The sequence below is a fragment of the Maniola jurtina genome, chromosome 20, assembly GCF_905333055.1.
Source record: "Maniola jurtina chromosome 20, ilManJurt1.1, whole genome shotgun sequence".
Lineage (NCBI taxonomy): Eukaryota > Metazoa > Arthropoda > Insecta > Lepidoptera > Nymphalidae > Maniola > Maniola jurtina.
In genome coordinates this window covers 4212792-4231414 of record NC_060048.1, presented here as the reverse complement: position 1 = coordinate 4231414, position 18623 = coordinate 4212792, and the positions used below count along the sequence as shown (strand labels likewise).

General features: G+C 36.6%; 2 protein-coding genes across 5 annotated transcripts in view; one reads left to right on the top strand and one right to left on the bottom strand.

Moving 5' to 3' along the window:
• Nucleotides 1–290: 290 nt before the first annotated feature.
• On the top strand, nt 291–18602 carry LOC123875949 (dynein light chain Tctex-type 5-A-like). Of its 3 annotated transcripts, XM_045922061.1 has the most exons (4): nt 291–717; nt 1634–1830; nt 2898–3066; nt 18584–18602. In XM_045922061.1, exons 1-3 carry the CDS (start codon nt 631–633, stop codon nt 3061–3063), a joined length of 450 nt encoding a protein of 149 aa, XP_045778017.1. In that variant the 5' UTR covers nt 291–630; the 3' UTR covers nt 3064–3066; nt 18584–18602. The 3 variants fall into 3 exon arrangements, with proteins under 3 accessions (XP_045778017.1, XP_045778018.1, XP_045778016.1); XM_045922062.1 differs by lacking the exon at nt 18584–18602 and having other exon boundaries at nt 1637–1830; nt 2898–3097; XM_045922060.1 differs by lacking the exon at nt 18584–18602 and having other exon boundaries at nt 2898–3097.
• Nucleotides 3554–18623, bottom strand: part of LOC123875946 (synaptic vesicle membrane protein VAT-1 homolog-like) — a 42366-nt gene continuing 27296 nt past the window's right edge. The window contains exons 3-9 of one of the 2 annotated variants that reach the window (XM_045922056.1): nt 16923–17138; nt 14911–15062; nt 9944–10047; nt 8870–8925; nt 8027–8221; nt 7435–7672; nt 3554–5818 (exon numbers count right to left, since the gene is read on the bottom strand). In XM_045922056.1, the coding sequence (XP_045778012.1) occupies nt 5781–5818; nt 7435–7672; nt 8027–8221; nt 8870–8925; nt 9944–10047; nt 14911–15062; nt 16923–17138 (999 nt within the window). In that variant the 3' untranslated portion in view covers nt 3554–5780. The remainder of the gene's footprint in view (nt 5819–7434; nt 7673–8026; nt 8222–8869; nt 8926–9943; nt 10048–14910; nt 15063–16922; nt 17139–18623) is intronic. The other variant, XM_045922057.1, reaches the window with a different exon arrangement.

The following is an 18623-nucleotide window of genomic DNA, read 5'->3' as shown; positions in this document are numbered from 1 at the left end:
ACATATTATTAGTCAACATGTTAAAAGCCTAGCCACAAATTAATAGGGCCTAGGCCCTAGGCTTTTAAACTACATATCCCTTAGGCCCTAGGGGATACTTAGTTTAAAAGGAACTAAGGGAAAGTTCGCCATCTGCATTAGTGTGAGTGCTACATCCGTACATAGTACAAAAGCGCATGACGCGTGGAACAATAAATTAAATGCGTGAGCTCGCCCTCGTATACCTACTGTGCTTGTATCGTAGGTTAAGGTCAGACCATATAGTAGGATATTATATGGGTCGACGACCATGATGGACACGAAACTATGCTGTTGCCATCATGGATAGGTATTAGGTACTATACTTACTAGGTACCTACTCGTAGCAACTGACTTTGTTTCGAAACTTAGTAACTACAAGGCCATTTAGGCAAACCTAATCCTTATTGCTAAAATTCAAACTACATATTTCCAACGGTTTCCAATGATATAGCTACGGGTAGGTAGTAGGTCCCTAGTTACATCTCAGTGCAAAAATCGCGATGGCGAAGCGATTTTGTGATGCTCAATATACTCTCTGTTACTCTAGCTGGTACTGATTAACAAGTAAAGATATTGAAATTTAACTACGGCCAGCTAATAAATAGCAACATGTCAAAAGAATATCGAAGACGAATTTCTTCGAATAAAATTAGCGGTCTTGTTAACAACCGATGTGGAAGTAACAAACAGAAAATGGTAAATTCCTTAATCCTTACTTAACTTTACGAGTACATTAGGTGCAACGGTAGTAATTATTAGTAGCTTAATAGTTAACTACGCTTATATTCTTTCGTCATCAGTCTAAAATATTAACAAAAGTTCTAGATAGATTCATTGTGGATGTTTTTGCTAACACACCAGAGATCACTTTCCGATATGAATGGTCACCACCGCGCCGTACATGATCACGTCTCTCAATGGCATTCCCGACGGTCTAGTTCTAGAAAACCTTGTTTTAGGTTCCCGTAGTAAACAAGGAACTTTTAATATAGTTACGCCATGTCTGTCTCTCTGTTCGTCCGTCCATCCGTCTGTCCGTCAGTCCGTCTGTCCGTCTTTCCGTCTATCCGTCTGTCTTGTCTGTCAAGAAAACCCATAGGGTACTTCCCGTTGATAAATGAAAAAATCAGAAAACCGTGAATTTGTGGTTACATCACAAGAAACAATTAAAATGTGTTCATGAACAAATAATAATTAGTATTTCCAATTTTCGAAGTAAGATAACCATTAACCATACCAAGTGGGGTATCATAATATGAGAGGGCTTTACCGGTACCTACATTCTATAAAACAGATTTTGATTTATTGTTATGCATAAAAAATTTTGATTTATCAGGCAAAATGTCGGAAAAATACCCGAGTACGGAACCCTCGGTGCGCGAGTCTGACTCGCATTTGGCCGGTTTTTAAACGGGCCAAAAACGCCTCAAACCTTTTACCTAGGTACCTACCTGTAATTACTAAGTGAAATAGCTAATAGAGAATCCTACATTTTAATCTCTGACCTACCTACCTAGTTGGTCCTACGGACCGGACTTTGCGTTACTATGATAAAAGTACCTATAAATTATTGATCAAACCCAACATGTCTGAAAACAAACCCGTTCCAAAGCAGGTGCGAACTTATCAACCTACTTATCAATTACATTCAAGAAAACGCTTCAATATTGAAGACGTCGAAAAAACCCTACAGCGTATTGTAACATCGGAATTAGAGGAGGTGGAATATAGTGATAAGACCGCTGCAGACCTGTGCCTCAGCTTGACAGAAAATATTAGGACAGCTATAAAAGAAGAAAATTATGACAGGTAAGACCTAAGACCTATTTCTCCGCCGACTTTGGGGCACCTAGATGCCTAGATCATGGAGAAAGCTTAGGTAGATACTTCAGGCCTGCTGTCCCTTCTGACTGTACCTACCCGAAATTGATCAAGCCCGTGACGTCATCGGTGTTTCCACAAATGCCTATAATGTACAATTAGTATAATGGGTTAATGGAATATTAATTTGATCACTAGTTCTATTTTAGCCAGGTATTAGAGTCCCTTAATCTAAGGAATATTACCTTGGGTGAATGATTACCTCCCTAATTTTTTCGATCGCTGATTTTCTCTTTGATTGCCATGAAGTTGTCAATACCACGTCAGTACTAGAGTTAATGTAAATAAAACAATAAAATGAATAGTTTTGTTACAGTAATTGAAATGATAAAATGCTTAAAATTATCACTGAATTAGTGGCATAAATTCGAACGCAATGTTGATATTGCCATTGATTGCTGGCGCGACGATTGCTTCCGTTTTATGCTGCTGTTTCTACAAAAAGGTTTGCTGATATTATGAAGATCACCGTTATTTCAAAAAGCTCGTGCTCATGATAAATATGTAACTGTTCGTATTTTAACTCATTTTCTTTTTTTTTTGACCTAATAAACCCAAAAAAATCCACCACCAGGCAAAAAGGCAACCGCCGATTTTCCTGTTGGTTCTTCTCGGTAGGAATAGAATTCCGAATCAGCGGTAGATGCATTTGACGATTCAAAATTACTTGTAAAAATTTATTTACTTAAATAAAAAATACTTATTTCTTTTCTATTCTAAGCTAAAGTATAGAAAGTAGGATGTTGCGACTTGCGGATCTTTTATTAGGATCAGTTTCCATCCATTGATGTACTTGCATATTACGAGATAAGCAGTTGGTATAGGTACTATATCCTATACTATACTAGTCCTTTGCTGGACATAGACCTTTTGCAGAACGCGCACACGATCCTCCGACATCCGTTTACGTTGACGCCGACGATTTGCTAGGCTACAAGTTTTACAGAGTTAGATTCTAAGTCGTGTTTTAGTGCTTAAAGTGTGTCTTGTTTCAGGTATAGAATAATCGTAGTCGTGAGCATAGGCCAGCGGAGGCAGCAGAGCGTTCACGTGTTCCACTCGTTCCTATGGGACCACGAGCGCGACGGATATGTCTCCTACAACTTTGAGAATTGCCACATGTTTGCTAATGTCGTTGTGTATGGAATCTACTTTGATTAAAAAGTTTGTTTAGTTGCCTTTAAATTTTCATCTGTTTTCACCTTTTAATTTGTAGATCTCTAGTCTTCTTAGGTTCGTAATTTTTTGTCAAATTAGGTAGGTAATTACTTACTGCCTCGATGAAGTCACTCAGTTTGGAAAATGAGCGATTTGATGAAAGCAAGAGGCCCCGCAACTTTTTTAAATAAAATAAAGTTGAGTTGTATTCAAAAACAAACCATTCCAAATTTCAGCCAAATCCATTCAGTATAGTTATTGCGTGAAAGAGTAACAAACATACCGACATACCGACACACACACACACACACATACAAACTTTCGCCTTTATAATACAAAATATTTCGAAATGAATGAATGAATTTTTGACTCTTTGGACAAAATCAATTTCTCATGTACCTATGTGTATGCAATCGTTCATTCATTCATTCCTCCGTTGAATGGGTAAACTATTAAGCAAGGTAGGTAGGTAAGTAATGAAATAAAAGACAGATTTAAGCATTTTTACAGATCATACATATTTATTTATCCATTTCATAGTATAGATATCACACTGGCCCGCCCTTACAAAAATAAATGTGTAATACGTTGACGACCCAGTCAAGCGCGCAGCTGGCGCGACCGCGCGGGCTCTACGCCGCCACTCTGGCTCTCGCACAATAAATATTGGCATCAAATTCGACACTATAACCTACAACAATTTGGACACAATCGCAAACGGCGCAGTCGTCCCAGCTCACGTCGCGTCGTCACTATTGAATTTTGTCAGTTAACCTTATAGAAGAGAATTCAGATAAATCTTAACCATTATACAGGTCGATATACACAAGATTTTTAATTAATAATATAATATGTTAACATTAAGAAATTCGCACATTATTTGACACATAAAGCGACAAAGATTACTGGTAAGAAGACTAAGTAGCTTTAAGATATTGGTCCGAGACACTGAAGCAGTTGTATCCGCGCGCACAATACGAAAACTAGCACCAAGCCACCGTACGACAAGCGAGGCGGAGCGGCGCGGTGTCGCCCGCACATATCGATTACACGAAAGCTATCTAATTTGAATCCGGGTCGGATGCAGTCTGGTCTTTCGGTGCTCACGAGCTCACAACCAACGGCAAACGTCAAATGCTTCCGCTCTGGACTTAACACTTTCAGTGATATACACGACAAGATAACACTAAACAATAAACATGCGCTCACGCAAATTATGCTCGTGCGAAAAATGCTCGAAAAGGGTAAAACTTTATAAAAATTCTACGAGTCTGTCGATCAGGTTCTGGCGTCGAACATAGGTTGCGTCAACGCCTGGCAGGGTGTCATTGAGCAGTCTGTTTGCAGGACTGGAAACTACAGTATAGCCTCATTTTTTCCGGAATCTCCGGACTACCTCAGCCTTTCAGATATAAATTTTACATGCGTTTGATATGTTATACAGTTAAAAAGTTTATTAGTACTGGGTACATACATCTATAAGTTATAACCATATTACTGTACATTACATGGCGGTAAATGTTACTTACAACCTTTAGAAAATCAGGAATATGTACTTTTAATATATGCTAGGTAGGTATAAAAAAAGAAATGCAGTGAATATCGTTATCAAAACATTATCTCTAATATACATTGTGTGTAAGTGTGTTTATGTTTAGATATGTGATATTTGTGTAAAGATACATAAAAAGCTTTATATTTTATAAGAGATCTCATCGTCGACATTTGGTCTATAAAAATATAACTTATATTATAGATGTCGTTACTTATTACAGCCACAAAATATATCTCATTCCGTGAGCTCGTTTTTAAAAATGTCGAGTTTTCGAGCTCTGCGGACTATCGTGTGAACTAGGAGTGAAAAAAAACAGAAGCAATTTAAGTATAAATCAATTTTTTGATATTTTTTCTTCTTAACTATAAAATAATTTACAAAACGTCTAAGTATAAAAATATAATTATAAAACACTCAACCGTATTTTAAGCTCAACTAAAAAAAAAAATGTCATGTAAAGGCAGCATAAAAATACCGCACAAAATCTAGAATACCTAATACAAAATATCACACGTAAGGTTTCATTCGTTAGTATTTCCGAGATGCGGCGAGCGAGTGAATGAATGAACGGACCCGCGGCTCGAGGGCGGGGCTTCAGGGCCAAATTTTAAACATTTACTAATAAAATATTAAAGCTTAACATACATAAAGATTAAGCATCTCTGCACCTTAGATATACAATAGCCATTAAAAATAACTGCAGACTAAAATATCTCATCCTAAAATAAAGTCTTAAACATAAAACTAGATATAAAGACTCGAAAGTTCATAAACGAACTTAGGCCAGATTAAAAAATAAAATGGAATATTATTGAAATTCATTGCAAATTCGCTGTATGAATGTCGAATTTTATAATTTAATAAAATATAAGTAATTAAAATGTGATGAAAAAACGTGTACAACTAAACTTAACCAAGAGAGATGGTACGAGAATGTCCGAACCGATTGTTGCATTAATTCCAAACATTATAAAGGGGGCTTCGGATCGGACAGAGTCGTACTCAGACTTATATTTTAATATTTTTATTCGTAACATAAACATGAGGCAACACAGTGAGACGCCGGTATAAGCACAAGGCGGCCGTCCAAACGAGCAGCTTCAACTCTAAAATAATATAATCAATTGGCGGTGGTTTGTCTGGTCCTGTTCTCTGGCGAGACAATTCAGCTAGATTCCTTTTCTTTCTCCTTCTCTTTCGACTCTGGAAGGCATTATCCTCATCATTAGCGTATGCTTAAAATATTAGGTAGGTAGGTACTTATATGAATATGAAAGTGTCTATTTTGTGTTCCAAAAAAAATAATGAAATAATAAAAAGAACCGGCGCATATCTTGACTAGGGCAATAAAAATCATATCTTCTAAAATCTTACAGTTAAAAATTGCTTTTATAGTGCATAAATAAATACTTATAGCGACGAAAATCAGGGAAGCATAATAAATACCCTACCGCTATGACCTTTTAATTTTTATTTGAGACATCTTTCCGTAAAAACTCGACATCATATGACCAAGCTGACTAAACGTACACAAAAAACAGCCTTTAGAGAGGTCCTACTTATTACAAGGATTCGGATTTTATAATTATTTATTTACGTTCATATCAAAATGGCAAATATTACCAAGATTTTATGATTTGGATTTTGAGATATGAGTTTAGATAAACTAGTGTATAAAATTCTCCATAATTAGGTATTAAAATTCTCGTGTGATACTATTAAAAACCTAGCTTGCAGCTAGGGTTTAAGCCCACGCTCATATTTTAGTACCCTCTTTTATGCAACCGTTTCAACTACTATTTTTAAACTAATTTATGCCAAATGGCAACTATCTTGTAGATTTAAATATATTTAACTATACCTATTTTACACCCTTTATGGAAAGTACTATATATCTACTTATGGTACTTTCTGTAATAATATTTTTAATGGTGTGTTTGTGCAAACAAACACTGTCCAGCTTCAACACATTCAACAGATTTTTTACATAGTCACATATAAGTAGTTAAATGACCTGGATAATCAAATAGACTACTTGTCATCCCGCTTATCTAGTTTCCACGGTATTTTAAAAAGCTAAGTCCCCGGCATCATTTGGTATTTAATAAATGATTTAATATGCTTAAAAGTTTACTTGATATAATAAGTGTTGACGTAAATAATAAGCAGTATTTAAGCGTTGATCAAAAAAGCGAATTGCGTAAGCAAGTCTAAAGGCTGCCATATTGCGTAACGCTGGGGCTTCCTCGAAGCCATCGAAGTGCGTAGTAAATAAGCCAAAATAAAAGGACCTCTCAATTTTTGGCAACTTAGCCTGAAAAAAATGTGCAAAAGGAAGCATGCTAATTTTTTTCAAGTCCGGGGTTAAAAACTCGCAAGATCAAAAAAGAAGATAACCGGGTAAAAATGCCTTGAACCTAAACCCACAAGGTTATTTCAAAAAATTAACCAAGAATCAAAAGGATCGGAACCCAGAGCCATCTAAAAAAAGACAATCATAGTTCGAAAGGGCCAGAACACAGCCGTGCAAATAGAATGATTTCTCTCTAAACATTTTTAATATTCAGTTAAATTTTTTTTTAAATTGCTTTTTCGAATGCTTGAACTGATTCAGTAGAATCGGAAACTTTGTATACATTTTAATGCAACAACATTATATCAAGGTCACTGTCTGAAGGACACAGAACATTCACGAATCCTTACGCGCTAAGTTGCCAACGACAAAGAGAGGTCTATACTATTCGTTTTTGAGATAATAATACGTATCGTTTATGTAAAGCGTCTACGCTACGCATGCCTGGTCACAGATGGAGACTGACCTTCGTCGCTACCGTTAGTGACCTCCTCACCATTCTTGTCTCCGTTCTCTATCTTCTTCTCTTCTTCTTTCGTCTCTTTATCCTTCTTGTCTTCGGAGCTCTCTTTGGCCGGTTTCTTCTCTTTTCCAGCTTTACCCTTAGCGGGTGTTGCTGGCTTGGGTTTAGGCTCCAGAGATGGATCCAGTACGAGCTTGCCAATGTTTTTGCGATCGTGCATTTTCTGCATCGCCTCACCGACCTGTAGCATGATAAAGAGAATTTAAATACATAAAATAATTTGCTAGGAAAGCCTTTTTTAGCTAGAATTTATGCAAAAAATAATTAATGAGTACCATAAGAAATCATCAGCAAGTAGAAGTGACAATGGGCAGACCAAGCTATCCGGAAAGTTCCAGGATGGAGACCGCGAATAAGTAAGCGTAGTGAAGGGCGCCCTCCAGCAAGATGAACCGATGATATAAAGAGGGTGGCTGGAAGTGGCTAGATGAAGAATGTTGAGCACCGTATGTGGTGGTGCTCTTTGGAAAAGTTCAGCAGTGAACGTCCATAGGCTGTAACGTTGAAAACTGCTTGGTCGCGGGTGTATACGTACGTCTTCCAGCGCCCAGGTGGAGTCAACGATGGGCTTGACCTTGCCGTCGCGCCACAGCGCGAACACGCGCTCGACGGCGCGGCGCACGGTGTCGGCGCGGCCGTGCTGGAACAGCAGGTGCCGCAGGTTGAGGCCGGCCAGGCTCTTGTTCTCGTCGAACAGCTTGATCGGCGACACCTTGTCCACTTGCCACCACTACGAAAACAACATCTCTATAAACTCCAAACATCCACACAACAGATTGGTATTCATGCCAAAATTATGAATACGAAAGAAAAAGGGATTGCAGAAAAGTCCTGGTTTCAGAGAGTGGACAGAAGCCGCCAGTCGGCGGTACTACTTGCTATTCTTAACCACTCTCAGCTGTTATCCCTCGGGAAAAATGTAAAAGTATACCTAATGCAATTTGAACTAGGTACCTAATGTAATTGATTTATTAAATTTTGCTAACGATATTGTACTTAGTTAGTTAAATCGATGGGTTTAAATATATTGCTATCCCTTTTATATCTAAGTCGCCTGCGGAATAGGATAGCAATTAGCACTAGATTTAGACCCGTCAATTTACATTAGTGATTAAGTAACAGAATTACCTACCCATATTTTCTAAGAAAACAATGAACCAATTTACAAATTGGATCCAGACCATATCCAGACTGTTAATTACCATCTTCCAAAACAATTCTGTTTCAAATCTTCAACTGCGTCATTAAAATAAAATAAAAGGTGAAATTAAGAAAGACCAAAATAGGTACGTAAAAGACTAAAACCCATGGCTCTATTTATTTGCGTGGAGCGCATTCCCGTCGAATCAGATAATTAAAATAATATTAATATACTCACAGCACGCGCGGCGCTGAAGAAGCTCTTGGTCTCGCCGGTCACGATGTTAGATGATCCTGCGATACAAGCCATTGTTTAGTGCGTTCAACTCGCTGCTACAGATTCTACATGCTTAACCATTCAACGAAAGCTTTGCATTTTGTCAATTCTGTCACATCATGAAGACGATCATGACTCGATTGATCATGTTAATCCTGGATGACCAATGATTAATGGACCAGAGAATTTCCAAGTATTTTACAAACAATTTTGTCCTATCGACATCACATTGAACATTTCTTGGCGGGCACGGCCCAGATTTATGACCCAGCTCTTCATCCGAAATTAATTAATCGTAATCAACTGAGTTATCGCTTTGTTCGTAAACTGGTAGAAACAGGGTGGGGTAACTTTGGTTAGACTGTTATACCTCTCAACGTATTTTCCTACAAACTTATTTAAGTAAATATGTGAAAATATATTATAAATATGTGAGGCAATTTTGCCACATATTTATTTTAAAACTTGCAAGTTCATCACATATTTTTACATTAATAAACTGTTAAATTCGAAATAAAACCTTATTGCAAAGAGTCATAAAATACTTGTGTCATTTCTAAAAACCATTACCTATTTTACGACCGAAATCAGAGTCAAAACAGAAAGCCAACACCGATGCATCTAGTGAACATGAATTTTTATTTCAGTCGCTTTTACGATGAAATAAAATATCGCTTTTGTTAGGAGATATCGGGTTGATGTTAGATGCTGACCCAAATCGATGTTCTTTAAATTGCCTTTTACACGCGCAAACGTACATAGGCTTTTTATTTTAGTCGTAAAAGAGATAATTTTAAGTACCCAGTCAAAGATCTAACAAAATATGCTGGTTTTATGCCATGTAGGCATTCATAGTTTTTCTACAAAAAACACTTTGGAAATCTAACAGTCGATTCTGGAACTTCACAAATTCTTTATGAATACTTTATATGAAAATGTCTACCTATTTGAAGCTCGATTTAAATCCAGGTAGGTAGGTATACGAATTCTAATTTAGGATTTCGTATGGGTATCTTAAATAATAATAAAACTCACCATAGAGGATGTACCGTCCCATTGGTTTGAGGAGAGAGTAGCCACGGTTGCATTCCTCGCCGCACAGGCAGTCGAGGACTATGTCCACGCCATCCGGTGAAACCCTGAGTACAAGAAAAATATACAATAAGTAAAAGTTTATAGATAATGTTGGCAATATGGTAATATTACACATCGATGGTTAATACACCTATTAAAGATAGTAAGATATGTGTTTGATAATTTCAGGAAAACTATACCTAACTATCTTTTATGAAGTGCTAAGCATGGTCTTTGAATAAAAGGCAATACAAAAAAATAGGCACTCATTATATGAAGACAAATTAAAATAATTGTGAGCCGAGGCATTACCGTTGAATGTTTTTATTAGGATGGAAAAACGAAGGCAATCATTTTTCATAACAACAAATTAGGATTTATAATTCATAAGGGTTTATTAATATCTAAGCTGATTTTCGCTTCCATGGGGCCTTTTAGGTGATTAGGCGAATATCGTGATCCATAAGAAAAAATGTTGAAGAAATGTAGGTATGGACTATGGATGCAGGGGATTCAGACTGATTCTGTCAAATTAGATCTCCATATTTAAAAACAAAAGTCCCTGTAATGCACGGGTCGATTGAATTTAAATTGACCAATCGACATTTCGAAATATAGTTAGACCCTGAAATAACCCAAACAAGGACCGTCCGTGAGGGTCATGTAAACATCGGAACATCAATATGTGAGTGGCATCGATATTATCAATAAATATCCGTTTTATATTCAAATACCCTGCGGTATTGTTGACAAATTGAATGGAATATCGATGTCTTGAGTTTATAGTTTATGTTTACGTTTCATATCATTTTCCTGGTACCTTTCTTACCAAGATCGACTTTCTAGTGTTTAGGGTAGCTTAACACTATTTTCTACAATGGTTTTGTTTAGAGCTATAACCCCTGACCTGATTAGCAAATAAATATTCATTAAGTAGGTACCTACCTACCTGAAAATAGGATTTTTGTTTTATGTATATACCTATATTAAACATTACATATGATATTTGCCCATTCAGAGGGCTCTCTCCGTCACTCGTTTCATACAATCGTAGTTCCAATTTCATTTGAATATTAAGCAACCAAAGTCCATGAAATTTTGCAGACATATTCTAGAAACTAATATCTATGTCTGTGGTTTTCCAGATTTCTGTTAAAATATTCGGTTTCAAAGTTACGCGGTCTTAAAAATTTTCATACAAATCTTTGAGCCCCTGTAATTTTAAAACTACATATTTTTAGAAAAATCTAAAACACCACAGAGACAGATATTAGTTTCTAGAATATGTCTGCAAAATTTCATGGACTTTGGTTGCTTTATATTCAAATGAAATTGGAACTACGATTGTATGAAACGAGTGACGCAGAGAGCCCTGTTAAGATAGAGATGCTATATTTCTCAAATCCTCTAAGCAACCCAAAAGCGCACGTGGAAGATTAAAATTGAGTTAGAATATTATAACTGACAACTTTATGCAACATAGATTTTAACTCGTAGTAGGTACATAGTCTATATCTAATAATTTATCTACTTATCTAAGTAGGTATTCTTTTTTTTTTTAAACGAATTTCAATGACTTCGTCTTGTCTCGCCTACACCCAAAAAATAGTACCTATCTACTACAAATTGCCCAGGTTGTTTACGTAAGGGATTGTGGCGCGATTTGTTTACACTGAAGAGCTAACGGGATATAAAAATAACTGTCTATTTACAAGAATTAAATGCCTCGCTGCTGGTACGAAGCAGCTGCCCTAAGGAGCAAGTTATAAACGGAACAATTAGCGCACTGTTCCCAACATAACTGGACCTTGACTTTACTACCAGTGTCTTCCCATACAACACTTATCAGGGCTGGCGTTAATTCACCAGGTTTTTTAAATCAATCTTCTTTCAGGATCTGGAGAAGCTAATTTGTTTTGTACAATGCCTCCAAAATGCAAATCATCATCAACAATTTTTATAGCTCGGTAAGAACAAACTATTTAATATTAAATCTATCTGCAGTTTCTTTTCCGCTCTGAAGTTGAACTCTCACAATCTTTAGGTTTCATATCCTAAAACATCGTCCTATCTAATTATACTTTTTCAGTTATACTAAACAAACTGCTAAAACGTTCTTTAGCTAAAATCTTTAAACCAACTACAAAAACACCGAATGGTCGTAAAAAACTAAATGCTTGTGATTCCGTTTCACTTTCTTTTTCATTTTATTTACACTTTTAATTTCAATGTGCATTTCAAATACATTCTTTCTCATTTTCTCATGCTCGTGCCGTATTTTTGATACACTAAATAGTTTTTAACAGCCCTACCATTTAGTTGTAGTTACCACAGTCCTTACTAAATTGGACTTTTTGAATCGCTCGAGTGCGAGCGATATGGGTGGGACAGAAGTATGTAGGCACTAATAACTAGCAATTAAACCATGGGATCTGGAACAATTAAGTTTATTAGCCGGAGGAATTTGTGGAAGCCGATGTTCTTGCACTCATTTAAGGGCTTTACGAATTTCGCAATTTTTCCACTGTATGTTGCTTATGTGGCTGTGAAAATTTATGTAGGGTATCTATTGGAGAGAATGGACAATAAATAACGCCTACTTCTGGCACTCAGTTTCATGTTTAGAAATTCATTCCCATTCTCAGACTTACTGATGAAAAATTCGATTGCATTATCGACTGGCTCTCGCGCTAATTGTCTAAAAATTCAGTTTAAATAGCATAGACAAAATTACTTACTCGAATTCAATTTTCGCAACAGGAATTAAGTTACTAAAGCATTTCGGAAAAAATACCAGAACTCCGTCATCGTACTACATTAATTATTAACCGACTTTCAAAAAAGGAGGAGGTTCTCAATTCGTCGGAATCTTTTTTTAGTGTAGCTGTTAGCAAGTTACACAAATTGGTATCAAAACCACGGATCTAAACAGCGAAGACACCGCGCCCGTACGCACGATTGATAGGCCATAAAAACGTAATAGATGCAATAAAAGCACAAACGATCACTCGTTCATGAAACATTCGTATACATGCAAACTTTTACGAGTTTTAATTCAGGAGTATCATAAAAGAAACTCATCTGGCTCCCAAGCACAGGCGGCTCCTCCTAAGGAGCGCTGGTGCAGTGAACCCCCACAAAAGTTATAGAAAAATGTGTTTTTAATCAATATTAATATTTGTACTTAGTTGGTTATCGTGACACATTATTTCACGTGTCCTACCTATAAATAATTAGTTGGCATTTAACTAGGCAAACTTGTGTTTGCACTGACTACAGCTGAATGGGAGCGCTAGCAATATCGCTCCTATGAAACAAATCTCCATACAACCAACAGTACCGAACTCAAGGAGTGCGAAAGGGAAATCTCGGCAAGCTCCGACGCGTGAAACAAAAGATTTTGTATGAGAAATTAGCTAAATATGGTGCGCCGCTCCGCGCTACGTTGCCAGCTCGTAGAGTTCGTAGCTTAGAAATTAAAAACAATCCTCAGGGATCATGTCAAGCAGAGTGGTCAAAAATGCGACGTTGCCGACTTTATGTAAACAAACATTCGTGAAACTGAATCGTCGCCGGCGTCGTATCATCTCTGACCTCACAGTCACTTTGCGCGCGAAGGCGGATTATAATTAGGTAGCATTTACGGCATTTAATAATTTTAAAAAAATGTGCGTTATTTGTTGAGTTATTTATTGTTAAAATGGAACAATATTATGTGTTTTTTTTTATGAAAAAAAGTGAATAGACTTTAGAGAGACGTTTCGAACTAAAAGCACATGAGCTGGTGGCCACCACGGCCTACAAAAATGTAACGTGACAACTATGAGCTACACGCGTGTTTTTAAATCTGAACAATTAAAATTTAATACACCATGGTGGTGTGTAAAATTATTTAGTTTCCCGTGCCCCGTGTCTTGTGTAAACTTGTGTTCGGATCTTCCACCCCTGGCGCTTGAAACAGGAACTCTAAGTCATCAACTGATTTAGTATTTAAACTCTTATTTTAGCGCATCAATCAATTAAAGTAAAGAAGTGACCTAGCAAAGTGAGTATTTAGAAGGTAAGACATTTTCTATTTTTTTTTTGTGAACACCCATGAAAAATTTTCACGAGCCGCCTCTGCTCCCAAGTCCCAAGTGAATATAAAAAATTGAAACTGATGTAACTAGACAAAATTCTGAATTAAAATTATCTCAAGTTCTCATGCTTTCACGTCAATATGTTGCGCCATGCTACGGAAGCCGATAACAAATAAACTCATTTTGCAACAACTTAATAAGTTTGATAAAGTAAATAATCAAAGTTAAACTATATTTAGAAGTGATTTCATGTTGCGATTCCTCATATTTGTGCACATTACCAGCAATGACGTGTTTTATAAAGAGAAATGCGCTCGGCAAAAAAGGCCAAAAATCTGTGGAGGGTGCCGGCGGCGTGTCGGTGCTCATTTCAGATGACAAAATATGATTAATTGCAACAGTTACAAACAAATTCGTATCTTCTTTGTCGGAAACATTCGCAAGTTAACTTTTTATTATTTTTCAAATTGAAAAGGGTTAAAATTTGGTCAAGTCGCACTTAAATTAAAGTTTTCTTTTAAAACCCATGAAGATATTGCAAACGAATGAGTATTTATAATAATTGTACGAGATAAAATGGCTGAAAATTAAAGAAATTTATTTTCTTTGAAGAACTCTACAAAGGCACATCCATAGGACACAACCAAATAAAGTCAAATGTCTCGAAATAATGCTGGCGTCCAAATGTATAATCAATCTCTCAACAAAAGTACTGAAAGTAAAGAACTATTCATTGAAATATCATCTGAAATCGATTCATTTCTATCTCCCCAGTCGGATTTTATCTTGATAGTATCCTCTCGTAGCATGAACTTCACGCTTAGTTTGAGGGTATTAAAAGTAACTTACTTTCTAACTTCGCTGGTATAGTCGCTGCCCCTCTCGAGGAGATGATCGATGTTGTTGTTATTGGCCTTCAGCGCCTCGTGCTTGCTCTTGGAGCACACACCGAAGACGGTCACGTTGTCCACGGTCTTCGATAGTTGAGCCACGGCTTGACCCTGTACAAGAAAAGACACTTGAATAATCTTCATCCAGATTCATACCTATCTTAAAATTGGAGGGGAAAACTGATGCCGGAAGGGCGTTTCATATCCTAGCGGTTCGAATTAGAAACGAGGAGACAAGTCGGTTCGTACATGTCAGTGGAATCGATTATTTACGGGTGCAAACCATGGTGATGTCTTTTTTTTTTAATCCTTTATTTATAGGCTTACGGTACGATACTAGAAATTAATGAAAAAAATATGAACTAGGTCAAAAATTCATAGGACGGTATAAGCGGAGCTCAAAAGGAGCAAATATCAATCGTGGGTAGTTCGAGTTCGATGACGGCTCACAGGCCGCAGCCCTACTGTTTATGAGCTGATACAAAGATATTAAACAGTACTTTCCAGGGTCGATGATGTATGGGATTATTTTTAGCGAAGTTCATTTATTTGTGTATGTCAGAGATCCAACGCAAATTTTATTTTGCAAAGAATTTTTCGCACGAGTACATTGCATCGTATTTTTATTATGAACGGGTAATTTACATTTTAATTTTCTTTGTTTTCTTATTTTGTATTTTTTATAAAATAAATATCATTTAAAATTTACATTTTAATATTTTGTTTTCCGTTTTATCCAGTCATCATTTTTTGTTGTTTCTATAAAACGAAAAAATATTTTGCTTGTTTAAAATATAGGTACTTAAATAAAATAGGTAGGTAATGATTAGGTAGGTACATTGCGGTTATCGAATCATTCTTCAAGGGTTTCATTCGTATTTTGCAATTCTATCTAGTTGGTGTAATTGACACTGAGTAATAGCAGAAAACCGACCGTTCCGGGAGCTATGTAACTAACTATTGCTATTATTGCACAATCAACTTTCCGAAGTGTACCTAGATCAATATAATTACTTTTACATTATTATAAATTGATACCTTAAATATAAAAATCATTCCAGTCGACAAATATCATTAGATTGTCGTCTTCGTCCATCTCAACTCTCAATCTAATAGACATCCACTACAACGAAATTGTAACTTGTAAGTCTCCATAAAATACGGCCTTGTGCCGTTTGTATCTAACAACTCCCAGTTTCTGCAAAGCTATGTTGCCCTGATCGTCACTCTGGGCAGGCTCTCACTTTTAAAAGCTCGTACAGTATTGCCATGTTCATCTCCAGCATACAAGCAATTTTTGTACTACGTAGATGGTGCCCGCAACTTCATCCATGTACATTTACGTTTTTTAAACATCCCGTTCAACGTTAAATTTATTCCATATCAAAAAATCTAAATTTTACTAGCACAGTACTATGGTAAGTCTTGGACTTCTTTATCACGTTTCCATACTTATCTTAGTCAGGAAATACATTCCCCCTGGAGCAGCTGCTTTAGTTTTTAATTAGACGAGATTACACGTAAACCAGAATAAAATCTTGCTGGTGGATAAATAATTGGTTTGCACTAATTGCCCGAACTTGACTCAGACGGGACCGGTTTCCGTATCTATTTTTTTTTTGCTTGGATAATAAGCACATACACACTCCATTATTATGTTTGGAATTCATAATAATCGCTGCTGCCTGCTAGGCTGACTTTACATTAAGATGAGTCATTACTTAATATTATAAAAACGTATCAAATACTGTTACCTAAAAATGCCGGAGACAGACTGAAATCCAAAATTTTATAAGTTCATCTTCATATTCTACTCATATACTCGTACCTACCTTTTGTCAAGTTCTGCTAGCACAAAGTTAATCACCATAGGTTACAGGGTAGGTTAAGAGGAAAATAATGATCATGTCTTTCATTCATATCATTCATTCATTAATTCATACAATAATGTAAAAAAATATATGAACTTACCACTCCACCACCAGCGGAATGAACAAGAAGGCTCTTGCCAGGCGTCAAGTTGGCCATTTCAAAGAGCAGCAGATAGGCGACCACGTAGTTGGTGGTGATGGCCACGGCGTCCAGGGCGGACATGCCCTCGGGCAGGGCGTACACATACTGCGCTGGCACGGCTGTCAGTTCCGCCCAGGCTCTGTACTCCGGCAGGGCTACCACCTGGTCTCCAACCTACGACAAGATATTCATCATTTACACAGTTTTGATATAGGTTTCGTTATACGACAACTAAACTGAATAGTAGCCGCTAGCCGGATGAAATTTTTGAAAATGTTTTCTTAGTCCTTTCTTAGAGGGGGTCTATGAGGAGAACCTACAAACAAAATTGCAACTCCTTAGACCCTCAGGTTTGAGCTGTATCCATTTCTTGACTGTAGATTTCTTTCGAAGTTGACTGCTCTTGACTTAGATTGTGAAGTGCTAGGTTCATATTACTTCCTACTTTTTCGGTTCTACGATATGTCAAAAAGTAAATCCATACGGATACCTATTCCAAATATTCAATACCATATTTTCATCCTAAAGTTCTAGTGTCTCAGGTTAAAACGCTTTTATATATGTATATATGAGACAATAATGTCATAAGGTAAGTCTAAAGATTTTTGTTATCAGCTTAACTTCTGCTAAGCGCATTATCTAGTTCGTTGCTTTGTTTAAGTTCTAAGTCATACTTAGAATGTTACGAGTACATTTAAGTTGCTTATGTTATTGTTAACAATTTCCTAAGAAGCATTATCCGTACTTGGATACACTAGAAAGCATACATCGTTGCAAATGGTTTAAAGAAATCCTACTGTAACATTATCAACCAGATAGGCTACGGTCAAGGGTTCTGTATTCCAATGGTATTCCACGTCCACTTTGATGACTTATTTGCTAACCTGACTGACGTGCACGGTGCATCATCAACTATACTTCTATTGTGACTGTAGAGATTGAAACCGATCGTATTGATTAAGAGGGCTCACTCAAAAGCCTGACATGTCATTTGCATTAGTGTGACTCTCCATGATAAATCCAAGGTAGAGATAAACGATTAACCGAAGATACATAATCTGCGAAACTGCATGGATTTGTCATATTGCTACATGTACCTACCTACCCAGTATGAGATCGTTAAAGTAAGTTACTCTTAACACACACCTATCAGAGTCTCAGTCACAAACACCTAGTTATTTCATCACAGCTTCGGTCTAAGTAAAAAATACTCAACTTGGGCGGGTCCTCTCAATCAAGCAGACAGGTCAATAGAACTTTTGATCCGTCTGTTTATTGTGTAAAAAAAACTGTCTCTAGAGTCTAGAGGTAAGACGCCTCTTTATGAATTTTGATGAACATAAGAAGTAACGATATTCTTTTGATGTTTTCAAACAAGCTGTTTGGAGTCACTCAAAATGTCATAAAAGGCTTGTTGAGATGGTATGAAGTGGAATGGTTATATTCGTTATATTGGAACTTTATATCGCTACTTTACAAGCAGTTACATTACTTTATAAGCTATCAAGTCTGTTGTAAATATAGCGAAGCTACTACGTGCCCTAAATTAATTCTCGGTTGGGTTAATTTAGTGCGCGATTTTCTATAAATTATAACCTATACCTACTTCTATTTTTCAGAACCAAAAAACCGTGGACATATTATAAGAGACGTAGAGAC

Bases quoted from the DNA above. Each gene is read 5' to 3' on its own strand.
- LOC123875949 (XM_045922061.1), top strand. From the start codon at position 631: ATGTCAAAAGAATATCGAAGACGAATTTCTTCGAATAAAATTAGCGGT. The intron at 718-1,633 runs GTAAATTCCTTA...CCCGTTCCAAAG, and splicing joins GAAGTAACAAACAGAAAATG to CAGGTGCGAACTTATCAACC. The intron at 1,831-2,897 runs GTAAGACCTAAG...GTCTTGTTTCAG, and splicing joins AAAGAAGAAAATTATGACAG to GTATAGAATAATCGTAGTCG.